Genomic DNA, 27640 nt, shown 5'->3' on the forward strand with positions numbered 1-27640 from the left:
TTCTTGCCTTTCTTTGTGCCGGGGAAGGAAGCTGGCAAACGGCTCGCATTGTTCGGAGCCAGGGAACAACAACAACTGGCTGGGGTGGGACCAGGCCAGCCCTTTGACCTGCTCCATCGTGATGGATTAATAGGAATAGTGCACGAGTCGATGTTGTTGGCTGGTTCCTACTCATCTCCCCTCTCCTTTCCCAGCACTGCCTGTGTCGGAGCTGTGCTGAGCATCAGATGAGCGGTTCCTCTTCTCTTACCTGGCTCAGTGCCTCTGCCTGCTACCTGCAGAAGCGGCACCATCACAGTGTTTCTCGAAGTGACGGCACCAAAAGTTCCTGGATATTTTGAGCCGCTCTGAATCACGCTACCAGCTCTCTCACTGCCCATTAGTGGTTGATTTATTCGTTAGGATCAGTGTGGGTATGCTTCTCGTAGAGCTAAAACGCTGTAGCTAGCACTATTTGCTCCTTCCCCGACAGTGTTTCCTGAGGGGGGTTATGTTGCTTCAGGATATGAATAATCTGGGTCAGCCTGTCCCCAAATCAGTCTGAATTCCTTCTAGTAACTGTCATGTCTGCAGCTGCCACATCGTGCCTGCCTGCTGAAATGACGGAGAATAGATATCCTTGATTCATGGAAGGCAATAAGAAAGGCAATTTGAGTTAAGAGCTTGGACTTGGCATAGAGGTACTCCAGAAATGCCCAGGAACGAATAAATATAGTTTTGACCCTGAGATAAAAGAATTGTGCTCTGACAAAACTTGACCTACCTACATGGCAGCTGAGGCTCAGAGCAGGGTCTGGAAGAAGACGAGTCTCCCACTTGCTGCAAATCTTCGGTGGTCCCATTTCCCCTGCGCCACGCCCTGCTATCAGAGCTTGTGCAGGATGGCCCCGGCTGGGTCCGTAAGCATTGTCCGTGGGGTTGGAGTGAATCTGGGGGATGCTCATGTACCAGTGGCTGATCCTCAGCCCTTGGAGAGCTGATCTTCACTGCTATCTCACCACCCATCCTTGGCTTTTATTTATTTATTTATTTTTAATTTTCTTTTGAACACATTCCTCATCTCTTCCCCAAATCCTGTGGAGTTACCTCTGGTTTCCATCAGCAGCTCTCCGTGCGCCGGTCTTTCCGTGCTCCCCGAGGGTTTGCCAGGTGGAGGTGCAGCACGCAGCGCTCTGCTCCACCCTCACCCGGAGGCTCTGCAAACCTGGGCCCCATGAACCTGGGAAGCTACCGGCAGGCTCGGGCAGTGCAAACTCCCCGATCCCGCTATCAGTCACAGGCATGACTCACGGTGTATGCAAAAAGCTTGCGGTGCTCTCGGCAAGAAGAAGAATTGCTTTACAACTGGCAGGGATCCTCCCTCCAGGGCAGATAGCAGCTATTTTATTTACCCAAACCCATTAGAGTATAAAAGCACAATATGAGCAAGAGCTCGGTTTGCTGGGTATTTTATGTTCCTTGACGTTAAGCCTGGCTGAGCTGCCCAGCTCCCACTCAGAGGTGACCCCACAGTTCCCTCAGCATCGTGAGTGCAAGAGGGATGTGATTTTAGGGTTAGGCGTCCACGAGGCTGCCGATGGAGTGAGCGGTGCTGACTGCCCTGTGCAGGTTTGCAAAGGGCTCCAACTTGGCAAGAGTCCTCTTGGCTGCTCGGTGTTTTTTCCTTTAGAAAGGCTCAGTTCTTATCTTGCAAAAATATAGATATTTCTCCATGAAGACAGAATTTCCCTCGTTAAACATCCTGGCTCATCTGCTCCAAGAAGCATTCTCCTTTCATTATTTGGGTTCATTTGCCAGATTTATATAATTATTGAAGACAACATGAAACAGTGAAAATAACACTTTATGGGATTGGTTAGACTTTTTATAAAGATCTTAACTCAGTGAAAATGCCCTTCTGACTTGCCATCCTCTGTCAGGAGTTGCATAGCAACTACCTGCCCTCTTAGGTCCTGTTTGGAACTGAATATTTCTTGTGGAGAAGATGAACTTGACTTAAAAATAGATATTTTGCCCCTGTTGAGTCATTTTTCAGTGGAAAAAAAAAGTGCTTTGAGTATGACTAAACTTTTCACAGATCGGATCTGACAATGGACGTTTCTTGACATTTCTAAAATGTTTTGTTTGGGACAGCTGGACTAAAACCAAAAGAAACCAAGCGTTGGACTGAGTGATGTTCCCCCCTCATCCAGAGGCTTGAGGATGTTCCCATGACATGGAGGACAATGCATTTTAACAATTTATTTTTTTTTGCCCAAAAGATTTTCATTTATCCCAAGAGTAAAAGTGACTTTGACAAGGATCCCATGGGAGTGGATCCCATGAAAGATCCCCTAAAGAGTTCCACCTGGTACAAAACATTGGTGTTTATGGGACTACCCCTCAGGTGAGCTGGGTTGGGAGATGAAAGAGGAGCTTCTCCGGCTGATTTGTGAGTCTGATACTTGGCTTGCCTTTGCCAGAGTTCCCTGAGTATTTTGCTCAGGGACAAATGAAGCTCTGTATCTGGGCCAGATTAACGGTTCACGTTTTTCAGTCCAGCAAGCAGGAGAAAATAATGGGAAAAAGATTGGGTCACTCTGAAATGAGAATCCTTAGGAGCTGGTGCTCTCCCTGGCCCTGTCTGCAGGAGCCAGAGCAAAGCGTTCCTGGTTTGCACAGTCCTATTTCAAAGCACGAGGACAGAGCAGAAAAGATTGAAGGATAAGAGACCTCAGGGTCTTTGGGTGCCTCACACCGTGAGGATACTTCGGATGCTGTTAAAGCTGCCCCTTTGGAGGGTCGCTGTCTGCGTGGCGCAGGAGGGGTGCAGGCTGTCTTCCTCCACCGCTGCACCTCGATGTTCGGGCTGGAAGAATTAAGAGGAGGCTGATGAGAATCATTCGGCTAACTGACAGCTACTGTGGGGGAGACGAAAGCTTCTCGCAGATGCTCATGGCAAAGGCCAGAACCTGATGTGAGTAGCACCAGAGTGATTTTTCTCAACTCGAAGAAGAAGTTTGGCTCCTCTGCCTTTGTGTGACCCCTTGATTTAGCACCTCCGGTCCTCCCGGGTGGCAGAGAAATCGCGGCAGAGCGGGCTGTGGGTGTGAGCGCTCGGTCCCTTGCTCTGAAGGAGCTGCGCTGAGGCTGACAGCGAAGGCAGTTCGCACATCCCTCATTAGTGGGGTCGCCTGTAGCTTGCGAGCACAGCTGCTCCCGCTGCCAGCCCCCGGGGAGCCGCAGCGCTGCCAGGGCGAGCGCAGCACCCCGGGTGCCTTCCCATCCCATCCCGCTCCCCTGGGTCCCTCCCCACGCTGAGAAGAGGGGTGAAGCCTCTGCCCTCGTTGCTGTCGGGACAGCAAGTTTTTCACTCTCTCATGACAGCTCAGCCATGACACTTACTTTTGCCGCCAAGCCTCTCCTCATCTCCCTTCTTGCACCCCGTGTAAATACCCATTCATAGCGAGCCCTTCACGTCGTTTGTGCAAATATATTTCCGTCTAGTTAGAGCTGTTTTCTCCTGTGGGACTTCTCCGTGAAATCCATTTGGTAAATGAGTCTTTCATCCCCTAAGGCCTTGCAAATCTCTTGTGCAACGTCTGGCTTTGTGTTTCGCGTTGTGCCTTTTTTTAGGCTAAGCAGATAACCTCGAGACCCAGTGTGATTTGCTTTCCCTCTTGGTCCTTCCAGAAGATCACAGGACTCTGTGAAATATGTATTCTTCGGTGGTTATGAAGAAAAATAAAAATTCCAAGTATCCCTGAGGAGGGGAAATAAAGGCAGCAGCAGGGATTTGTTAACATTTAGGCAGAATCAGCCAAGAGCCTGACGCTGTCCAGATGGAAAGACCCACTTCCTGGCTGCAAAGATAACTCACTAAAGGAAACACGAGTTGTGGCTGCACTGGCGATGAGAAATACAACCCCTGCCAAGAATTCACCCCAAGCCCGGTGGGAGCTGCCTCTTTTTCTTTCCCTTGTGCAAAGGGTTCAAGTTTATTTAGTTGGGAAATATGCCTAGCATTTCCAGAGGAGGAGCGGTGGCTAGGTAAAGCCCTCGCGCGGACCCGTGAGAGCTGGGGTTGGTTTCTTGCTGCTCAGGAGGCTGCGGATGGCCGTGGGGAAGGTCTGGGTTTGCTAAGGTGTGGGTGCCTGGCTCAGGCTGATGCTGGCCCAGAGTCCTGCATCGCTCCCTGGTTGGACCTGGGCTGCTGGGGACACAAGGGCACATCAGACACCTCCGTGCCAGGCATCTGGGCGGGTGCAGGAGGGGACATGAGGGCACATCTGGATGGGTGCTGGAGGGGACATGAGGGCACATCTGGATGGGTACAGGAGGGGACACGAGGGCACATCTGGATGGGTGCAGGAGGGGACACGAGGGCACATCTGGGCGGGTGCAGGAGGGGACACGAGGGCACATCTGGACGGGTGCTGGAGCCTGCCCACCCCGAGCAGCTTGCGGGTGTCTCGGCTCGGCGGTGCGCGGTGCCCGAGGCACGCACAAGTCGGTGTCAGATCTTATAGCTCTGTCCCTGCAGCAGGTATTTCTGAGCTCCCTCTAGGAGGATGATGCTCAGCAAAAGGATGAGGTGGGTGTGGACGAAGAGCAAAGGTTTCGAGGTCTGGTTTCATACAACAGGGCTGTTTGGTTTGGTTACCCTGCCGTGAGCTCGCTTTGTGCTGGGACTAGCAGGATGTGCGAGCGCTTCCACTGCAGCCAGCGGGCAGAGGATCTGATGAGATTATCTTTGTCTGTGTAGTTTGCTTTCCCCAAGGTATTCAATAGCCTTTTAAGCTACAAAATTAACTGAGCAAATTGAATACAAGGCCATAGATCAAGACTTACTGGCTTGTGATTTAACGTAGAGGCAAGCACAAGGTGTATTGCAGCGTGTATTTAACGCCCCAGCTCTGGACCACCTTGCTGTGCCACGCAGTTATGCACACATAACTTATTTCCCTTACTCAAAATGTCTGAGCTCATCCCAGCCCGGTGCTTGGCTTCAGCTAGTGGCTGTGCCTCAGACTGGAGGTGTTTCACAGCTTTTCCTTTGTTGCCATGGCAGGGATAAATACGTTAATGCATTTGGTTTGGGGGGTTTGAGATTTTCCTGGCTGTTAAATTGAACCTGAAGAGTAGGACAAATTTAACCTAATGTGCAGGATAAATTTAAAACCTTTTTTTCTTATTTTTTCCCCTATGGAGTTGTGTGCTTTGCTCTACCTGGGAACATCCTGATGTTAACTGGGCATGAGATTTTTCTGAGTACCAGAAGTCAAATGTCAAAAATATTCTGTGTGTGGGATGTATTTGGGTTTGGAGTTTTACAGAAGTTCCCAAATTTTATTTTTTCTCTTGAATAGATCCAAATCCACTTGATAGATTCAAATCCACTTTTTGTGATCTTGGCTTTGTAGGCAAAATGACAAAAGCGGTAGCACCAAGCTTGTAGCTCCTCTGGGGAAACTAAGAGCCTGTGTAAGAGTTGACAAGGGAATAAAGATTTTTTTTTCTTTAAAAATAATTTTTGGAGTAGTTTGCCTGCTTCTGAACATCACAAATGGCGACAGGCTTTGGTTTTTCCAGCCTCAGCTGAGGCTGGAGCTGTATCAAAAGACCGGGGCAATCTTCTTCAGTCAGGTCTTTCTTAAGCTTCTCTCGATGCAGATTTCCTCTCTCTTTTGGGTCAAATCACTCAGAATCCTCTGACATTTTCTCACAAATTGCTTTTTCCAGCAATTCTGCGTTTTCTATTTATGAATTTTTCTATTGTCCTATCAAAGTTGGTTAGGATCCAGCGTGTCACAAGTTCACCATTGTCTTCTGGCCCCCACACTGAGGGCATCATTTGTCATGCTGAGATCTGGAATGGGTCCACGCTGCACTTGCCGGTGCCTGGTCACCCCTCGTGGCGCACGGGGCAGAGCCAGCGTGGCTCTGCGGTGGGAAAAGCAGCTTTACTGTGGGCTGGAGACTTTTTTTTGCTACTTAAATATTTGATTTTCTCTCTTCTGTCTATTTTCCAGCTAAGACAGCCAGGAGGTTGTGTAAATAGCTCATAAAGTTGATATCGCCCAGGAAGAACCTGAGCTCCCATCAATCTGAGATCGCAAGGGAAAATAGCGTCTGTTTCCTGGAGAGCATGCTTCTGCCCGACAGAAATAGCTGCGTGGTGCGGGTCAGCGCGACATGACTGCCAGTCCTCCTAGGAAGGAATAAACCAAAAAATGGTACAAGTCAGCGCTGTGGTGTTTGGTCCAAGTGCCAGGGAAAAGGGATAGGGGAAAAGTGATGGCAGAGAACAGCACGGATCAGAACCGAGAGCTGCTACGGGACCGTGGGTGAGAGGATGGGTGGCTGCTGTGTTGTGTCAGAGGGAACCCAGGAGGAGATGGAGGGAGAGGAGTGAGGTGGCCAAAACTGCTGTGCATCAGCGGGGCCAGGGCTCCGTTTGCTCAGGGAGAGAAGGGGGAGGCCGTGGTGGTAGAGAGACAGACGTACGTGACATTTACAGTGCAAACGCTGCACAAATTTGAGTGGCACCTAAAAATGAAGCTGCTCCGGGAGCAGAAAATGATGAATTTGCTAACTGAAGGCTGGTCCGAGAGGGCTTTGTGGAGTTTTTGGGGAGAGCTCACGGGCCTGCAGGTGCTAGGGCAGGCTGAAGGAATCGCTGAGGTTTAGTGCTGGCCACTTGTGGGTTGGGAAGGATGCTCATTAGCAAAAAGCAGAGCTGTGCCTATTAGATGAGCTTTTGCTGAGAGCAGCAAAACTTTTAGGCACTCTCTTCAGCCGCCTTAATTTGCTGTTACATAGCTGACCTTCCACAAACGAGCCGTACGCATTAAGCACCCTACAAAGAGCATGCATGTGCCTTCAGGGGTCTTCATGCTTGGCTGCAGCCACAAAAGCCTCGCACGCTAGCTTGTTTACTGCCAGATTCCCGGTGGTGACAGCCCTGGGATCTCGGCATCGGGCTGGGACGGAAAGGTCCCTTCCCTTCCCTGGGCAGAGTCTCCCAGTGCTGCCACCTTGGAGATGCTGTGGTTACTGGGATAGCTGGGAATCCTCTCTGAGGCTGAGGAGGAGCACACGGAGGCACACACATCCCCGTGTTGGTGTGATATCCCTTGCCCTCAGCTGTCTCAAACCTTGGCTGCACCCTGTCTGCTGCAGACAGCCCATGCTGCGTGCCCAAATCCTGCTTCTTTTGCCTCGTGAGCCTGTCGCAGGCACAGCACTGGGACTGCTTGTCCCAGGGAGGGTTGTGAGAATTTCTTATGGAGCTCAGCACGTGGACAGCCCTGCCGGCTCCTTGTTGCAGCAGCTCCGTTTGCCAAGCGTGCCCGGCTCAGTCCAAGGGAGTTCCCCCATCTCCTGGTCTACACCGACAGAGCAGCGCTCGTGGCTTTCAGGGCCGGGTCTGAGCTTGTGCCAGTTGGCACTCTCCAGCCCCAAACTGTTATGATTTGCTCCAGATGGTGTGTGTGACTGCCATGCCCCGAGTTAGCTGGTTGCTCGGCTCAAGATCTTGCTCTTGGCGTTTCACATGCAACCATTCCCCAACTTGCCTGTGGATTACGAGACGAGGAGACGTTGGGCTCTCGTGTACTCCAAGAAGCCTCTGTGCCTGTCCACTTTAGATATTAACCACTTCCCAATAAATGCGTCATGGGCAGAATAAAGAGGAGGTTGTTGCCCCAAAGAGTTTGCGGCTTAAATGCAAACTTTCAGCAGAAAGGGTGGAGGCTGCAAAGACTAATGGCGAAGTGTCAGTGATCCCAAGTTCAGCTTGCATTGCCCTGTTTTTTGTTTAGATTTGGTTTCGCTGCTTTCCCTCGTGTGTTTTCTTGGTGCCTTCTGAGTGGGAAGAGGAGGAGGTTTGTGAGGAATGTTTCGATGAAAGAGCTGCGAGGAACTGAAGGAGCGATATTCAGTGCCAGGCAAGGGATTGAGAAATATGGTCTGGGTGCAAGGAGCTGTGGATGGCACCAGAAAAAGATGCAGAAGTGTTTTATTTATTTATTTATTTATTTTTTAATGTTTTGAGGAAGTTTGTTGCTTCTGCCCTGCCATGGCTCTGCTTCTGCAGCATCCAGCCTCTACCTGCTGTCTGTCTTCTCTTCTGTTCATCTTCCACCTCTTCCTAACCATCTCTCTTGGAAAATCCCCGGGTCCCTCTCAGCCTGAAGCTCAGGGTAATCTCTTAAGGTTAGGGGCTCTCACTGCAGATAAATTGTCCTTTGGTAAATCCTTGGCTCGCAGTCTACTGTGAGGTCTCCTTGGCTCAATGGGCCTGAGAAGACGGCACAGGAGACACGTGAAATATCACGGTTGTGTGTGTACAAGGCGATAATGAGCTGTCTGCGAGGAGGAAGACGCGGGCAGTTATCTGTTACTCAAGGTGTCCAGGCAAAATAAATGGCCTCGCCCTCACGCCTGGAGCTGAGGACAGTGGGTGCCTCTGGAAGCGGCGCAGATGCACGGACACCCCTGGATATTTAGGCTCTCCAGAATTCCCATGCCGTGACAGAAATCGCGTGCATCGAGTACATAAAACTTGCAGGGAAGTGAAGCCAGCCCATTTGGTCTTATCAGCAAAGCTGATGGGTGTACGGGTGCGTTAGCTGAGGTCAGGGGGCTCTGCCACCCTCAGCCCGTGGTCGCTGCTGTGTCCCCACGGTGGCAGCGGGCGGCCCAGCTTTCACCTGGGTGCTGCGGAGGAGCTGGCGATGTGCTGTGCCTTCCCTCGTTGTGTTTGTGCCATGAAGCTCCGCGTGAGCAGCGGGTGAAGACGCACGAGCTATTTATGTTTTCAGCCGATTTCCCATGCCTTAAAGGCAGGTTGCCTGACTTAGCATTCCCAAGACGCTGCCAAGCACAGCAGAGCGCAGAGGAAGAGCCTCCTGCCCGCGTAAACAGAAGGCCGGCAGAAAAGCAAGCCGGGCTAATGCTTTACGAGGCGTTTCTGTGCCGAGGCTCCGGCTGTTTGGCCTAGAAGCAGTGCTACGCTCCCTACATCAGCTGTGTTTTCCTCCAGCTAACACAAGAGTTGGGGCTGAACCCTACAGCGTGCTTCACGTCGAATGTGATGGGAAAGAGAAGAGGCGCTGACCCTGGTGCCCTGCTTTGCAGAGTGTGAAGGAAGCCTGGAAATGTGTGTCAGTGTGTGTTTGCTGTTCAGAGCTTTTCTTCCCTGCTTGCCTTTCCAGAAGAGAAGCTGGGATGGTTGCACTCCTTTCCCCCTGCACTCGAATGTCACTATTGAACCAGAATATTTTCACTGAGAAGGGGAAAGAAAAAGGCTGAATGTGAAATCTCTTTAGCCTCACTGTCTAGCTTATAAGCAAGTGACGAAAGCATCCCCTGCTCCTTCCAGCCTCCTGTGTGTGTGTGGTAAGAGTACTTTCTCTTCACCGTGGTTACTCATCTCATCCCCATCAATTCTCTCCGGTCCTCCAGGGAATCCCGTGGCAGCAGGGAGGAGACGAGACGCGACGGCCAGCAGGAGGGTCCCCGTCCTCGCCCTCGTGCCCCTGCACTGCGCAGGTACGGCGGTGCCAGCGGCGCGGTGGTGCTGCGGCGTTCCCCCTGGGGCAGCCCCGAGGAGGTGGCACCGCAGCCACACAGCACGTTTGCAGACACACAAGTCTCCAAGGGGAAACGCAGTGGGTGGGTTTTTGAAGAGGGCGAGGTTTAATCTAACAAGCTCTGCAGTTACAGGTAGAGGGATGTCTGGTGAAGTTTCTTGGTGTGGGATGTGGGGAGACAAGAAGGGGTTTTCAGCCCAAGGTGTGTCATAAAAGATGCGGTAAGGGCTCTTGTGTCCCGGTCACTCCGTTGAGGGCTCTGCTTCCAGTGAGGAGCACGTGTTCGTTAGTATCTACAAGTAACTGAGGACATGTTGGGCTACACAGGCACATATTGAGATGAAGAGGACTTCTGGCATGCAAGGAAGGGATTTCTTGCTCACATCTCTCATCTGTGCCAGACCAGCTTCTCAGGTTCTGCTTACGCTTCACCTCATCTGCATTTGAACGGTGCATGCCCTCCTTTGGCAGTGTGTAGCAAGCTGGCCTCTTGCAGGCTTTACTCTCCCACTATGTTATGGTCTTTCTGGTCATCCCAGCCACTTCTGTTCCCTGTTGAGATTCTTCTCCCTGTGGAAGCACTGCAGCTCAAGGGCTAAGTTTTTATGCACAGTCCTTCATTTTTGGAAGTGCAATCAGGAGAGGAAGTGGGTTTTATACCCGTGTTCTGCACCAAAAGTTCAGGCATCTTGAGGGTGTATGTGTTGCCTGCAGTTAGTCAGACAGGAAAGAAAGATTTTAAAAGGAGACCAGGGTATTTTAAATAGCTTGATCTAAAATTGATACCAATCTGTCTCTTTGTGGCAGCAGGCTAAAATAATATTTCCAGGCAGATGAGGAAAGCTGCCTGATGTGGAATTTGAGTATGATCATGACTGACATGGATATTGGGGCTGTTCCAGGGAGAAGACGTGTATAAGTAAATCCTCTGGCAGCTCAGCAGCAGGGTGGCTTGGTGCCTGGGTAAAGGATTGCAAGGGGTGAGAGCTTGAGAACAGCAGAGCACCAGAAAGACTTTGTAGCAAGGAAGTGCATCTGCAGAATACGTCAGGCTCCAAAAATCAGCCCCACGTGTGTAACCATGCCCGGGGTGGTGTGCTCTGACCAGGTGAATAGTTGGCCCAAAACAGGCTGTGCATCCCCATCCACACAGCGTCCTGGTGCTGCGGGTACCAGAAGGAGCAGGAGGCACGTCGTGGCCATGCAGCGTGTTTACAAGTCGCAGCATCCTTGGGAAGAGGGGGAAGATGCTCAAGACCCTTTTTTGCAAGCATGCCTCGGAGCCTGTGGTCTTCAGTGCTTTTAGTCAAAAATCACTCAAAATATCAGATGGCAAAACGAGAGGCACCTCACTCAAATGTTTGATTGTCTTTTTTTTTTTAACGGTTTGGTTTCTGCACTGGTAGTTTTGCAGTCAGGCAGCATAAGAATGGAAAGAGGAAATTACTGTCAAACAGCCCTTTCTAAATCGCTGTCAGTGAGTGGCAGGAGATGAGCCAAAGAGATCCTGTTCTTGTCAGCCTCACTCGAGTAATGCACTGTCCCCGTTCAAGGAGAGCCCTTGTCTTTTTTAGCTTTGTGTAGGCTGAACCAAATTGTAAGTCACGTAAATGATTGATTTGCTTTACTGCAAATGATTGAAAAGTGGCAAAGTGGTAGGAAAAGTAGCGTGCGCTACTTGAGACGGTTGAATAATGAATGGGGAAATGGTTTGCTTATGAATTGTAGCCTCTGTTTTTCAGCAGGATTCCCAGGTCTGGAACTGGCCTGGCTTCTGTGGCGTACAGGGAGAGGAGGTGGACGTGCTGCCTGCACACAGGGGTGGCACTGACGGCAAGTGGCTGGGCTGGTGGCCTCCCGTCCCAGCAGCAGGGACAGGACTGCAGCAGGGGATGGGATCTCAAGACCGGGGAGCGCTGGCCCAGATTCAGATGGCCTAATTTCCACCTTTGTCTCCATCTGATGCTTCCCATTGGCAGATGCTGCTGAAAGCTGTGGGTCTTCCCACGGACCATGCTTGGCTCTGGGAGTTTAGGCAGAATTGAGGTCAGCTGAACCTGGGCCAAATTGTGGCTTGTCTGACTGTCGGTTTGATACAGCTTGTCCCTTTGAGGATGTACCTTCCTTCCCGAGAACATGGCATCTGCTGCCCGGTGGGGGTGGACAGGTCCCAAAGGTCAGCGGATTTGCTCCAGCTGGGCAGGAAAATGGTCTCTGTCCTGGCTGAAGGGACGCAAAAACCCTAATTGGGAGCAGCTAGCAGAGAGGTTGGAGGTGGACAGAAAGGGAAGTGGATGAGATAACGTATCTGAAATAATCACTGCTTATTGCCAGGTGACAGCCTCAGTCTCTTCTGTCATTAACTTGTTCAATGGTAATTATATTTCAGGATTATCTTAAATATTTCGTCACCCTTCCGGTTGGGGTACAAGAGATGCTTTGTGAAGGTGAGGGTCATCATCTCTGTTTGCAGGTGGTACTGCCGGGGCCTTCAGCTCGTAGGGTTCAACCAGCCGGTATTGACGGTGCCACAGGGCCAGTTCATGCCTGTCCATCCACAACCTGCCTTTCTGGGCTGGAAACAGTTAACCTGCAAAGCTTCTGAGGAGCAAAACACACGCCCGAGGTCTGCAAACCTCCCTGGAAAAGGTTTGGTTTAATTTTAGCAGAGTGTGCTGCCGGCAGGTCCTGAGGTTACGGTCCAGGATTTCCAGGGATTAATCTAAGTAGGGCACAAATTGGCTGGGTTGTGGAAGGTCACCTCCAGCCATCGGCTTGTTGCACAGCTCTCCGTGCTCTGCGCGGTCAGTGCTGGTGTCCCAAGGCGTGAGCTTTGCTGGGACGGTGGAGGAAGAGCTGGGGAAGGGCATCTGTCGTGGTGCCAGCTCCTGGCTGCAGCTGACCGCGAAGTTGTTGCAAGGGCGGCTTGCCGGCTGGTGTGGAGAAGTGTGTTCATACGTCCTTCTAGATCACTGGAGGTTCACAAAGCCCTTCTGATGGATGCAACTTGCTGCCGCAGCAGTCATCACCTCCCAGCAGAGAGGAGATGCTGCTCTCGTGGAAGCAGCTTTGTGTCCAGCCCTGCTTCTCGGCACCGACCTGCCTCCTCTTAGGGCATTTCTTGATGCTCATTGTCACCCTCTGCTTTCACCCAGCCTTCAGCCTCTTTACGAAGATGCTCTCTGCAGCTCAATTGATTAAATGCATCTTTGTATTCTGCAGAGCCTGGATCTGACGTTGGGGCAGAGATGCGTGTAGTGGGGGCTTGTATGCAGCGGTGCTGCTGGCGGTGTAGCAGCAGTAGCAGGCAGCTCATGGCACGCTGCCTGAAAAGGCATTTTTCGACTTCTTGGCCAGATTCTGGACTGAGCTCCAACCTGCCACAGCTCTGCTGTTATCAGTACCATCTCCAGCCAGTGTAAAGCTGGCTCAGACACGGCTCCGTGAGCTGCAGTTGCACTGCTGGCTCGCTGCTCTGCAGCTGTCCCTGCAAGAGCGAGGTGTGCTGGCTTGGAAGGAGTCCCCCCAGCCCCTGACAAATGGGGACATTGTTAATGCAGAGCAGCAGACGAGGAGGGGATGTTGGACAGGCCAGCTGGAGAGCGTGAAGGCAAATGGAGTAGATGGGAGGGAAGGGGGGCCTGGAAGGTGGCTACGTTTGTCTAGACAGTGTCTGCGATTTAATATTTTTTCTCTCCCAAAACATAGTCCGTACTGGACATTACAAGTTGAAGTGCATTCCCTGGGTTGTCAGTGCAGCCTTGGCTCCCACCCTGATCTCACACGGTGTTCCTGCAGAGAAAGGCAGTTAGGCAGCACCGGGAGCATGCCCAGGAGGCTTCTCTCTGTCCCTCCTCCTTTGGTGAGGCTGGGGAAGAGAGAACCTGGGCTGAGTCCTGCTTGGCAAAGCAGCTACGGGGCTGTCCCCATACAGCCACCAGGCATGCAGCAGCCTCTAGCTGAGCCTTGGGGACAAGGCGCTCCCAGCTGGGACCAGCAGCCCCTCCTGGGGCAGGACCGAGCCCCACAGACACCCAGGGCTGCTGCCACCGTGGGGAAGAAGGGGGCTGCTTGTTTTTGAAACAAAAATAATGATGTGCCTTTCAGGGGATGTGGGATGCTTTTCACTTAGCTGCCTCGCAGAGCTGACATGGGGCTATGCTGACCTGAGAGCTGTCAGTCAGAGCAGTCTGACATGCCAATTAGCAAGTTTCATCAAGGGTTTTGAGACTGGGGGTGAGGACTGCATTGGCAAATGCTGTCCTGTTTAATTGCACAAATCCCAGCCTCCTCCTGTCCATGGCAGATTGGGAGGCACTGGGGCAGCCGGCAGCCCAAAATACTTGGTATGCTTCTGCTCAAGAAGCTGCCTGTGTCTTTTTTCTTTTCCTGTTTGTCTCGTTTTCTCTTGTTTTTTCCATTGTCTTCTACGCTTGCAGAGGCTGCGATTCAGCGCTTTTCTTAAGGGAAAAAAAATCCCATTTCTGAGCTGCGATACTTCCTGATCTACCAGTCAGCAAAACCTCTCCAGAATTGTCCACAGCCTTGCTGCACTCTTGTCTGAGATGGAGTTTAACTCAACAAGAGAGCATTCCTCATAATTGAATCACTTTAATGCTTAATTAGGAAAATTCTCCGTTTCCTTGGGGAAAATGAAACGTACAGCAGCTGAGGGCAGGCCAGGCGCGCTGCTCTTCATCAGCCTGGCATGGCTTCCCCGTGGAAATGCAGCGTGGGAGAGCAGAGCCCTCCGGAGACGCCGGCTGCCGCTTGCTTTTTTTGCCCTCTGCTCTCTGGGAGGACGGGAGAGTGGGGAGCTGAGGCTGGATCTGGGGAGCTAAGAGGTAGTGGCTGGATGGCACAGGCGCCTTGCAGCCCATGGGGTCTCCTCCCTTGGTTATCCTGCTGTGAGCAAGAGGTAGATTTTCCTTTTGGAAAATAGCTTTTACTTTGTCAGGCTCCTGAGGAAGCTCCTTAAGCTAAGTGTGTGTAAAACAATGGAGGACTGAATACAGATCAATAAAAATTAATTTTCTTGGTTAATGCACTTGCTGAGCTCCAGAGCAGCCAAAGTAGATGCTAGGGTACCTTCAGGTCCTTTCCACAAGCAGCAGACCATTCCAGCATCTATAATGTCCATTTTCCCAAATATCTGCACAACTTATAGGAATAATCATGCCGCAAACTTGCACTGATTCACCATCATCCTCCTGAATTGTCAGCTCTGCTGGAACCTTGCAAGTGCCTTCCAGCTCCTCCAAAGTGATGTCTCTGTGACTGGGAGCTAGCTGCAGTCTCTTGCTCTCAGCCCTACCAAGAATGGTTTTTGTTGCTCTCCTGCATTCCCACCTCGACAGCTTTGGCCACGAGGAGTTTCCCTCTTGCCACTGCTATAAGCTCAAAACCAGTGTCATAAGCCTCAGCTGCCAGGCGGGGAGCGAGCCCCATCCCCGTGACTTTAGTCTAGGCTCATTAGTGAGGCACAGAGCCTTACGGCACGCTTTTGGAGCCTCCCCCAGCAGCCCCTATCTGTCCTGGGCTAACAGGGAGAAAATGCACACCTCTTCTCATGCACAACCCTAGTGACCTGGGGAAATCAAGGAAAGTAAAGGGTAAATGCCAGAAGACCTGGTCTTTCTCCAGTGGTTTCCAACTGGAGTGCTCGCCAAAAACTATTGAGGTGTGGTCTGCCTCCAGCTCTGCTGGGATTTGGGACCAGCAGCCAAGAGCTGTGGCAAGGAGTGACGCCAAAAGGCAGGGGCTCGGTCGTGATCCCTGCCTTCCAGAGCATCCTTAGCTTCTCTGGGTCCTGCTCCAGTTTTCTTTCTCATGGGGCTTTACATAACTTAGTGTCAGGTAGATGTCGAAATGGAGTCAGAAAAGCAGATGATATCATCCTGGTACGAGCCTGGGGGACGGATGCCAAATCCAGAGGTGGCAGGTGCCGAGGAGTTGGTGCAGTGACAACAGCAGCTCCGCTGGCTGCCACTCAGCTGGGGCATCGCAGGCCCTTCTGCTTCTCCTCGTCACCGTCTGAAAATAGCTGCAGGATAACGCGCTGCCCGCACCGAGCGCTGCGCGGGGCTGAGCGTCGTGAGAGCGGCGCGGAAGCCGGCGGAGGAGCGGAGCGAGCCGCCCATCCTTACTGCGTTCCCAGGCACTAATCTTAGCTCACCTGCGGGGATGACAGCCCTCCTGGCAGCCAGCCACGCGTCCTTTCCGTCTCTCCCGGCTTACACAGCTCCCTTATGGCAGCGACAGCCCAATTATCCCAGCTTTCCCCGTCTTCTCTGCTCCCGGTGGCTTGGCTCTGTGCTGAAGCGTTCTTGGGGAAAGATCAGCGGGTTTTAGCAGATGGACGAAGGCTGAAGAGCAAATTGTTTTAATCAACCTTGCCTTTTTTTTGGGGACACTGAGTACTCACTGAAGTGGTAAAACAGCATCCGTGATTTCACAAGGCAGCAGGCTCGTCTCTAAGGAGCTTCTGTGGTTTTTTGGATGCCGTGGATACGGGCAATTAACTCGCAGCACAAACTTGGCCTTTCCCCAAGGGCATTTGTACTCGCTGCCTGTTCCAGAATATGCGGGGGATCCACAGGCTGCGTAAGCTGGTGGACAAAAAAGTCCTGCCTGCTCCCGTCCTTCTGGGCATCGTGCTCCTCCAGGCGAGGTGCCAGGGTCAGTCCTGTATGGCGGTGCTGGGGGCAGTGTGTGGTCGTCCCATTTTGCTATCATAGGGTGGCCATTTGGATGCGGTGATGTGGATGGCATAGCAAATATGGTATTCAGGAGGGAAAATAAAGATATAAAGCTTGGTTCCAGCCAGCCCACGAGGTCGTTTTCAGAAGTGATTCCCTGCTCTTCTGAGCAGAGCTCCAGTGACCCTCCTTCAGTACGGGCTCAGGAGCGAGCAGAAGTGAGCTGGAGAAGATCAGAGACAAGCGAGGATTGCTTTCCACAGATGTGATCAGGATCTGGCTCCCCTGATGGTTGTTTAATACCTGGTTTAGTTTGTGTATTCTTAAATATTGCCAGCGGAGAGATTCCCTTTAGTGCATCCCGCTAGATGTATAAGCTGCCGCACAGGAGGTGATTTGCCTTTTTTTCTCTATGGGTTGGCCTGTGGATCCGTGAGCCATGAAGCAGAAGCTGCAGGCAGGCAGTGAGTAAGGATGGGAAGCCAGAGGCACCGCTGTTGCTTTAGCAGCTGTTTCCATAAAAGACTTTATTCACTGGTAAGAGGCAGCCTGGGAAGCACCCTACCTGCTCCCAGCCCCAAGTGCAGCACAGACTCACATCCTCTTGGAAGCCACACTGCAATAAAATACCTCCGTGATAAATGCAAGGTATGTCGAGGCCCATGGAGAGGGAAAGCCACCATTCCCTTCCTTTGCCTTGACCGTAGCCCAGGCAGGTCTTGCCTGGGGCCCCCAGCACGAGCAGGGGTCTTGAAGTGACGGGATGTTTTTGGGTTCACTCGCTGCTCCCATTGGCTTCAGTGGAGTCTCAGCAGCACGGTGGGAATGGAGCGCTCTGGGCTAAATCTTGTGGTCCCTGACAGGGCTGAAACCCATTTTGTCTGCCCCCTTGCCTCTTCTCCCATCCCTTCTCAGTGGCACCCTGCTTGAGGGAAGGTTCCTCGAGCAAATTACGGCTTGAGGGCTCTTACTGGTCATATCCCAGCAGGGCTACTCCTGCTCCATTCCCAGAGCTGGAGATTTGAGTGTTCGCCTTGCTTCCCGGGGGTACACGTGCGTGGCCGAGCCCCTGCAAGCTGCTCGCTGTTCAGTGATGCCACGAATTGTGAAGCACCGTTGGGTTTTCTTTGCATGAAAGAAACTGCGTGCAAGGGAAATTATTAATTATCACGGCACATATTTTTATTGCTAATGATTTGGGTTGTTCTGAGTGGCAAGAGGAACTGTCTGTGACTGTGTGGGTGGATAACAGATACTTAGGGGATGTTATAATTTGCATTCCTGCTTTTGCTTGGCCAAGGCTGCCATGGATCTGCTCTGTTTGTCACTGGCTCCAGTGACTGTTAAGCAAGGCTGTTGTTTGTGCTGCACCGGGCTTTGTAGAACAAGAAAGAGAATTTCCAAACTTGCCTAAGGAATCGGTTGCTCGGTGACAGCCACGGGGATTGGCATCCTGGAGGATGCTTGCTTGTTCGGAGAGCCAAAAAGCTCTATCTGCTTGGCCTCCTGTATTTGTGCAGTATCAAAAATACAAGCTGCAAGTTGTGCCCGGTCCCGTTGTTCACCTCCCCGTGCTCTCCAAGGCAGCGAGACTGGGCTGTGTCTTTTCCCGTGGTCCCAGTGCTGGGGAAGATGCTCTGTTCTTAGGACAGATCGGGTCTGAAGGGAGCTGGGAGAATGCCCCGGAAATGTCTTTTGTGGGCTGGGTGTCCAACCACGCTGCCACCGGGACCAGCACCTCACCAGGGTGCTGAGCACCACCGAAGGGTCAGCAACAAAGGAGTCTCACTGGGGTGGAAAAGGGAGTTTTCTGCCTGATGCCCTCTCCTCTCAGCTTTATTCGTAGGCACGGGCAGGTCATATACATACACGTACACAGTTGCCTGCCTGCACTTTTGCATCTCCAGGAGGAAAGGAAGAAGCAGTGGAGGGGGGCGAAATGCAGCCCTCCACCCCAGCTCCACGTTGGGTTGTTGCTGTTAAAATATGACTAATGCTAAAAATAATCCTGGCGTTGCTATAGAAACTTGCACTGTTGCTACGTGTGAACCTGGAGAGAATTGTACCTCCTCGGTACCTTGCTTTTCTCCTCTCAGCTGAGCTCGCCCCGACAAGGACGACCACTCCAGACCCTGCCTGTTCCTCTGCCCGGCCGTGCTGGGCTGCCCATTGCTTTTGTTGTGCTGGTGGACGGGAAGGGAGGGCACTATTCAACCTATCTATGCATCTTTCTGCTTCTATTTTCCAGCATTTCCAGCCTCCTCTGCCATAGTTTCTGAGCCCACGTCTGTCTTGTTTGTCGGTCCCCTTCTCGGCTCCTTCGCTGGGTCTGGTGAGGCTTCGGGCAGCGCCCACAGGCGAGTGGGTCCCCTCCTCAACACACGGCCAGGTTTCCCATCCACAGTGGAGGAAAAGCCTCTTGTAAACTTCCTTTGGGTCTAGAGATAAAAAGGGTTTTTGTATCCATTGATTTCTTAATGCCGCCCGAATCTGTCATCCCCATTTTCCTGCCCCTCCCAGCCTCGGTAGCTATTTGCAGGAAGCTGAAGTCTTCCAAGCTTTTTGGAAGAAACCAACCAAGGGATCAGTTTACATTTTCCAAATTGTAATGACAAATGCTGGAAACTTCCATTCAACTTGAAAAAAGAAGCCGGGATTAACCCAGATACTGATCTAGCCCCCGAAAGCCAGTCTGGCTCCTGCACGGATTGCCCTGCGCTGCTGAGTGCAGTTTCCCCTCCATCCTGCCAGTGCTGCTGCTCAGCTTCAGCCTGTGTGAGCAGTCATGGCTGCTCATCGCCTCTGAAAAGCATCCCAGGAGTTTAAGCCCCTGGATTTGGAAGTCATGCCCTATCTGATTCATGCCCTACCTGATGCTTCCATGTCAGCGCCACGGTAGGGCTGAGGAGCTGGGACAGAAGAAGGCAAAAATGGTTTAAAGAGTTGAGAGAGAGAAGGAAGAGACCTGCCCGCTCCTGCACCCTTCCTGCAGCCCGTCGTGGGAAGCCCCCATCACAAAATTATCCCACAGCTGTGACCTGGGAATGATGCTGAAGAAAGCAGAGAGAGAGGAGTTTTTGCTTCCCAGAAAAAAATCTTCCTTTAAAATCCAAGTCAAGTCTGTTGCTCTGAAAGCCTCTTTCTTACCCTGGGGATTTTAAATGGGTTTTAGACACTTACCTCAGACTTGAGGGGTTTAATTCCTCTGGAATGATGCAAGCCAGGACCTGGAGATGATTCACAGCAGCAGAGAGGGGCCGAGGCTGGCAGGGAGCTCTGGGGACCATCAAGTCCTGCCCCTGCTCAGAGGCAGGTCAGCGAGAGCTGTGCTCGTGGGATGAAAGCTGCCCCGGGGGACAAAGGAGTTAGCATGGTGACAAGTGGGATCCGTGCTCCCAGAATGACTTTTCAGACATGGACACACTAAATCAAACCTTTATTAGACATCTACAGACAGGAGCTGTGACCAGGGGCTGGATACACCTTCACATACGTGCTTTCATCCACCGTTGGGCACAGTTTAACACCTTCCAGTTAACAATGCTTGTTCTGGATCAGACAAAGCGTGGAGCCAACGCATCACCCTTTAGTTTCAGAAATATTTGCCTGAGTCTTTCTGCTCCCTGCAACACTGTATTGGTCTTTGCAATGCGTGCAGTAGCTCCTCGAGCCGGGGACAGGCCAGGGGCATGTTCGTGGGGTGATGGAGAGGCAGGCAGCTTCCCCAGCTCTGGCCAAGGCAAGGACCCTGCTCTGAAAGCACTTGTGACTTATTTACATTCAAAGCCCATCTCTCTTTAAGCGAGGCTAATTCTGGGAAAAAACATTTCGGCTCTTGCCCTTCTGGTGCTGGAGAGACAAAAGGGGCCTGCTCACAGCCAGGCTCGGGAGGGCTGACTTCTGAATTGCTTTTTTGCAGAGTGCCTCCTCTCCCAATACCAAGCCTTGTGAAGATGCCAGAAAAGGGTTAAGAGCAGAAAGATAAAGCAAGTTTCTGGGAACTTCCCCCTCTCTGCTGAGAGACAGGAACGCGTGTTATTCTCTGCCCCTTTGGCAAACACGGACAACATGACTCTCCCCACCTACGCGTGCTTGCCAGCTGGTCGTCTTTCTGTCTGTCTTTCAGCATTAAGCTGGTCAAACCTGCCCCACAACCATGCCACCAAGTCCTCACCCTGCCCTGGTGCCACCTTGCCCCCCATTTTGTCCCCTAGAGGGTCCTTCCCTCCGCGGGGAACGGCCCCGTGCGCTGGATGCTGCCGCGGAGAGGCTGCACGGCGAGGAGCAGGTTGTGCCCCGTCCGACCTCCGCGTTAGATGGGCTGCTCACAGTGCTCTTTTGTTTAAAACTTGGCAGCCCCGCGTTGCTTGCAATTAGAGGAGCGTTGCTGTCGAACCATCAAATAGTTTGGTTAAACATCAAACTGTGATTCTGCTTGTCCAAACATCGTTGGGTCTGGATGGAGTCTCGTTTAGGATGTGGCTTGATGAACCAGAATCCAAAGATATAACATGATTTGTGGTTTTTAATGTGACAATTGGGCTTGATAGTCCTTCTTTTGAAGTCAGTGAGAGCAGGATCCAGCCCTTTTGCCATGCTGAGGACAGATTGGGATAAAACAGGAACCAGCCCAGACCTATGAATCAGCCTTGACCCGAATCTCTTGAGAAGTCTGCGTCGAAAACAAAATAAACTAGGTTGGCTTTTCGTTGTTTCCATTTTCATAACCATCTGTAATTTCTGATGTCAAACTCCTGACAGACAGTGTCCTGTGGGAATTCCAGTCTGACTGGAAGTAGGAGCTAAATCACAAGGAATTTGTTCACAAGATTTATGGCCAGTGGTATGGATGCCAAGGATTTCATCACGGTAGTATCTAACACGTGCCTAGCATTTTGAGTATGCCTAGTAATTAATATATGGACATAAGGAGGGTAGGGACTGAACAGTGAAGTTTGAACCTGAGCTCCTTTCCTTGGCCATAGGGATGATTTGCAGGTTCTGACTTGGTCTTTTAAGTGCCCAACTGGGACACTTTCATCTGGATGGAGTACTGGGAACTGGAGCTATAACTTGAGCTATCCCTATTTTTCCTGCTGATTGCTGGAGAAAACCCAAAAGGTACAGAGCTGGATATCTTTCAAAGAGCTACCTAAATGGAGGATGGAAAACTCCATGAGAACCAGCTCTCTCGTGGTATCCCAGTACTTGGTGTCATCATCCCGTGGAAGTATAAATAAGCCCTTCCAGAAGGCTTGATTCAAGTTCAGTTCCAGAAGTGGCCCCAGGCCAGCCTTTTTTTGGGACAACTTCTACTGCATTTCTGGCAAAGCTTTCCCAGCTTTAGGACTTACCAGATACCAGTTTCTCTGATCACTAATCCTGGACTCCAAATCTGTTGGCCTGCATCGCAGAGCAGGTAATTACTTTGGCAAGGAGAACTTTGCCGATGTGTCATGCTAGCACAGTTTCAAAGAGAGGAAGGAGTGTTTTGATCTGGAGGAACAGGGCTGGCTTTCGTACAGGATTTCATCCTCCCTGCATTTCATGTAGGTAATGTATACATATGCTCGCTCTGCCTCAATTTTCCATTTGCAGTTTGGAAGTACCGACACATTACTGCTATCATCCTTCATCAATCTTCCTTAATTAGCTGGTAAGATCATCAGGGTAAGAACATTTAGCACGTAAGGCAGCTCCAGTACCTTTAATGAATAATAACAAGCGCCGTCGCCCAATTTTCTGTTTGCATCCTCTCTTACACAAGAATGCCCTGTTAGCTCCTTCAGCAGCCTGCCCTGTGCGTTACCCAAGGATGCGGATCCCAGGTGGTTTAGCTGCTGCAGCCTGCATTGTGGGCTTGATATAGGAGGCTTCAGGCTCTCTAGTGGTATGGGAGTGCTTGACCAGGCAAATGTGACCTTAAAAATGGTGTCTTCTTGCTGGTGCATGCATCTGACCTCGACCTGTGGTGTTTCCAGATTGTACGTGCTGTTAGCCTGCCTGTGTCCTGTCGCATGGAAACTGAGAGGTGCTCCTCTGTACTGTAGGCAGCTAGATGAATAGTTACAAGTCAAGGCCGGGATATCTCAACCAGATCTCTTGTGTTCGTTTAGCTTGGGCTGCCCTGTTTCTCTGTGCATCAGTTATCACACAGAGAAAGGGGCTCAGGGGAGCTCGGCTTTTCTTGCAGGGCGCTTTGAGCTCAGTGGAAGAAAGCTGTTGTGTCTGAGGAAGCAGTTGCATCAAAGTCTTAAGTCGTGGTGTTTAAACAGGATCTGATGACAGATGGGATTAAATGCAAAGCAGCTTGTGATGAGGTTTTAATAACTGTGGCAGACCTGGGGAGAGTGGTGAGGGGTGTGTAAGGGATCCAGCTACGGCAGAAGCATGTGGCACTGGTGAGAGCTGAGAGCGTTGCTCAGGGGGGGTAAGGCTATTTGCAAGAAATTGTGTGAAGGTTCTGGGGAGAAGGGAAGGGAAAAAAGAGCACAGTGGAGGACTTGACATGCTCACTGTTCTGTCACCCAGTAGAGCCACTCCTGACAGTGCACATCAGTGCCAGACAATGAGGTCACCAAATAGGAGGGGAAATGCACCAGTGGTATTGTCAGGCTGCGAACAAGGGAAGGAGAGACTCTCCTCCCTACTACACCTGAGGATTGCAAAACTTGCAGCTTAAAAACCAGTGAGGTTGCCTCCTCCTCCATGCATCTTCCCTAGTCCTCACTTGTTCTCGTGTCACCTCCTGGGAGGAGAGGAGGGGATGTCCCCCGGAGCTGAAGAAACTGGCTTCGTGCTCCGCGGAGAGCAGCGGGGGCTGAATTGCGTGCTCACGGAGGGGCGTGCGGGGAGGTGTCTGCCTGGTTCTGCTGAGGAAGAGACTCGTGGGGGTGGAGGTGTTGGGTTGTGTGCTTGGAGGGATCCCCCCTCCGCTCTGGGATTTCTGCTGGCAGAGAGGGAGGAATCACAGTGGCACAACAGGTAGAAGGATCCACGTGTGCCTGCAGCAGTTGCGCCCTTGGTAGTAAATGCAGAGGAAGAAAGACCAAATATGAGGCTGAGATGGGTGAACGAGGAAGAGCTCTCCTGCTCGTGGTGGGATGGAGTTTGGTGGGGCAGTGTGGGGTTGGAGAACCAGGACCAGCATCTCTGGAAGGCAGATTGGGCTGACAAAGAAAGGGCTCATGTGGTTGCACGGCTTCTGTCTCTGCCTACCCTCGCTGCTGACAGCACGTGGAAAGGCAGCGTTGTCTCCATGAAATCTAGCATCGTTGAACTAAAGATCATCCGTAGCCCTTGTTCAGGCCTGGTGCTATTAATAACCACGGAAGAGCTTGATATGGGGCTTCTGAGTAGCACAGCTCAGGCTCCTTCACAACGGTTTGGACTTTAAGGAACTGGGGTTTGCAGGGCCAGTAAAACAGCAGCCCTGTCATTGAAAATAAGTCAACAACTGGGTGTTTTGACCTGTTGATGTTTTTTTTTGCTTTTCGCAGCTGTATTGGGATGTGCAGCCCCAGTCCTGAAACGTGTCAAAGATCTGGGCTAGGGACATCCCAAACCCATGTGAGGCAGGGCTGTGTCAGCCAGCTTGCAGGGTGCTCAGAGGTTGCTCTTGATGCTACAGAATAGAAGGAAGCTTCCCCTGCTTTTAATATGAAATTGAATGTCACCTAAGCAATTCTGTTTTGCAGAGTGCCTCCTTTAGCTAGAAACTCCCAAGATGAAGCCTGTGCTTCCCATGAGCTACTCTCATGTGCTGAGAGAAGAGGCAGCTCTTCAGCTGAGGTCCCAGATGCATTCTGCCTCTTCAGAAATCATGATTTACTTAAAATGTTGATTTGGAGGTACCCAATTTTAGCAAGTCTGGAGTCCTGAGTGCTGGGGAGCTTCAGTGACTGAGCACAGCAGGAAGTGGATTTGGCTCTAAGCCTTAAAGGCTGCAGGGATCTGTACTTAGACATATTCTGTTTTCCATCGCTTTCTCATGTATATATACCTATATGTCTTCTAAGGTTATTTTGAGGCACTTCCTAGTCTATGGCAATTCCTAAAAAGAAGCAGTACAGCCTTTAGCCTAGCATTAAGGAGCAGCTGATCTTCTGGTGTCAGGGTCACTCTCTTCCTTAGCTAGCTTGCTTACATCTTCTGAGTTTCTCTGCTTAGGGACTTCTTTTTTTTCCTCTCGTACTGCATTCTACTGAAGGCAGCTGCATGGAACCAGAGTCTCAGTTGATCTTTTTTGCTCATTTCCACCCACAGAAGTCTGTCTTTTTTAACATCCTAAATACCTTGGTAACAAGATCATGGGTCTTGATTTGAGATAAATCTTTAGATGATGATCTTTTTTTCCTCCCTTTCCTTTCCCAGATCTGAACAGCATCACAGAGGTAAAGATGTACTTTCACCCAAGACCGAGAAGGTTTCAGAATCTGTTTCACTTGGTCTCTTCCCTAATGGGGAGTTTAATTAGGTTTCTTCTTCCCCTCTGAAAAAAGTCAGGTAATTCAAAGCACTGGGGTGAAGAAGAGCTGCCTTTTGCTCTCATCCAAAGTGCAGTGAAGCCAGTGGAAAGACTGGCATTGACTTCAAGGGATGCTAGCCCAAAATATCTACGCTTTGCAGCTGTGCAACTTTTATCCCACAAGGAGCCCCTGCCTTCTGACGGGGCCAGCTGAGAGCCACTCTTTCTGCCCAGCTGTCTCAGGGGTAGCTGTCCTTGCTATTCATCCCCAAATGCCGCGTTTCAGCCCCAAACTTCCTTCCCAACAGGCTGGGCTCTATGCCCCGCGGCGGCACGGCACAACCTTCGTCCCTTTCTTTGTGCCATGCTGGAGCTCGTGGCCACTCGCCGGTCTCCACAGCAACGCTTTCTGAAGGCCTGGCAGGGGATTAGGGATAAATATGTGCAGAAATGGGGTTTCTTTTGATGGATGAGGATCTGTCTTACTAGAAAACGAGTGAAAATAACGCAGAGAACCGTGTGCAATCTGCAAACTGCTCTCTGAAGTTAGGCTTGGATTTTTAGACCCTCAACCTAAAAGGTATGTCAGCATTGCATGGTTGTGGGATTCTGGCAATGTGCATACAAAATGTAAGTCAAATGTATTTGTGGGCCTGGGTGGTGTCACTGCTACTGGTTTGCTTTGGTGAGTGAATAGTTGTCTTTCCGTCTGATTTGTGTTTTAAGGTGATTTCAAGCGGATTTCCTGACCGTAACTTCTTGGTTGGTGGTTGCGAACCCACACCTGGTTCAAACACCTTGAAAGCCGCAGTGCAGGGTCAAATATAGGGATCGAGCTGGAGTGCAATGATGGGGAAGGGTCTCCACAACAGGCTAATATCCTAAGGCACATACAGCTAGATATAAGTAGGGCCAACAGTTTAACCGTGTTGTCATGGGTGGAGATGGGCATAAACCTACCAGGATCACCAAGACCCAGAGCCACTCTCAAGCAATAGAAAATAACCTTTGAACATCGTTGTTCCAGGTGCTTGGTGGATGGTAACTTTGTAGGGTGCACGATGCAACCACACAGCCTAAAGCAAACATTTCTGACTGCGACAAATCTGTCTCCTGAAGCTTAGCACGGCTGTATAGATCCACGAACTGAAGCAGGACCCGTGTTGGACAATAACGTGACTAAGACTCGTGAGAAGAGGAGGTAGGTCAGCTGCTCGCGGGGCTGCACAGTCACTCAACGTCCTTTACAGGGGAATGAGTCAGGGATGTCGGTAACATAGCAAAAAGATTTGCCTTCTGAAGAAATCAGGGCTGGTGTAGGATCGCCTAGCACTAGCTCTCGTTGCCTTGTAAAACCCTGTGGTTCGTGAGCAGGATTAGATGAGGCAGCAAGGCGGTTAGTACCTCTGCCTAGTGGCCCCCAGGTAACCCCACACTTTTGGACATTGTCAGCAAAATCTGACTTAATGAGCACAAAGTCCTTTTGGTAGGGGTGTGGGGGGAAATTTCTTGCTTTTCTAGATTCTTCCTTCTGTGTCACAACAGCTGTGAGTTTTCTTTGCCTTAGTGCTTACTCACCAAAGAACGGCCCAGTCTGCTGCCCTCCCATGTAGCTAGCAGATACCCAAGTGGGAGGTCAGATCCCAAAGGCTGTGAGCTTTGGAAATTAAATCTTCCCTTCCAGACTGTGTCTGTGATCTGGTATTCTTAAATCCTGCACATCCAGGAATTAAACTAACAGTGTGCAAGAGAATAGTGGAAATTCACTGACATAGGTCCTGCTTTTCACTTTTCCCTTCTGTTCCAAAAAAAAAAAAAAAAAAAAGAAATCCACTGAATGAAACAGCTCTTGGGGTTAATCCTGATGGAATGGGGAGCAGGATGTGGTCTCCAATGGATTTTAAACTCTGTCCTGAGGAACTGCAAAACTTTGGCAGTCATAGAGGGAAAACACACTGCTGCTTTGTCCATACCCGTGTGTTTTGGTGTGATAAGGGGTGGGCGTTGCATGGGAGAGCCAGTCACGGTGGGCAGACCCAACTGCAAAATCCACCAGCTGCCCCAGGTGTGGCAGTGGCTGCCAAGAAGCAGGAGCATAAGAGAAATGTTTTTTGGTCAAAATATAATCAACAAAGAAATTCGGGTTGTGAAGGCATTTATGAAAGAGAGATGGTAGGGTAGAAACATGTTCTCATGTGGGTATTTGTGTGAGCGATGGCAGCAGCCAGGGAGTGACAATCACTTAGAGCAGAGTAATAAAGAGCCTGGAGAAAACTGCGCATGGAAGATGTGGCAACTGTTAAGAAAATGACTGTGAAATGACTTATTTGTTACTCAACACCTCCCCTCCTTTCTTCTGCGTTGACACATTGCATGTGCTTACTAAACTAGCAAAAATTGTCACCTGGATTTCGTATCACCTGATGCCTTCACAACAACTTGGTCCCAGTCAGCGACTCTTTATTCCAGCGGAAGATCCAAGATGAAAAAAAGACACACCACGACTGGGGGATTTCAGCAGTTTATAGGATTGTAATTGGAACAGCCAAGGAGAGCTCGCTGACCTGGTGTCAAGGAGGGCAAGCCATCGCAGCAGGCCAAAAAGGAGTTGTTGGGACCCTGCAGTATTCGTGCTCTGTTCTGTGAGCAGCGCAGAGCATGCCTTGCTCATTAGGGAGTCGTGTTTCCAGTGCATCGTTAGTGTTGATGGGAAGAATTAATGATGCTCTTGGAAGAGAAGTTGAACAAGGCAGAGCCATTCTGGCACGTGGTCCCTAAGAAAGGGAGGAAGTTACACAAGCTGATATTTTTCAAGTGGAAAGGGATGGAATCAACAGGGAAAAGAGTGGCTGTTCCTAGTTGTTACAGACCGTGGGGAGAAAAACCCATTTTCCAAGAGG

General features: G+C 50.9%; 1 protein-coding gene across 6 annotated transcripts in view; it reads left to right on the forward strand.

The window, feature by feature from the left end:
* Positions 1-27640, forward strand: part of NEURL1B (neuralized E3 ubiquitin protein ligase 1B) — a 128101-nt gene that overhangs the window by 41838 nt on the left and 58623 nt on the right. For 2 of the 6 annotated variants that reach the window (XM_080554734.1, XM_080554733.1), the window contains exon 2: positions 9448-9534. The exons of 3 other annotated variants lie outside the window; for them this stretch is intronic. In XM_080554734.1, the coding sequence (XP_080410860.1) occupies positions 9448-9534 (87 nt within the window). Of the gene's footprint in view, positions 1-9447; positions 9535-21583; positions 21823-27640 lie in introns of those variants that run through there. One more of the 6 variants, XM_080554735.1, reaches the window with a different exon arrangement.

The sequence above is a fragment of the Anser brachyrhynchus genome (assembly GCF_964034855.1).
Source record: "Anser brachyrhynchus genome assembly, chromosome: 14".
NCBI classification, from domain to species: domain Eukaryota; kingdom Metazoa; phylum Chordata; class Aves; order Anseriformes; family Anatidae; genus Anser; species Anser brachyrhynchus.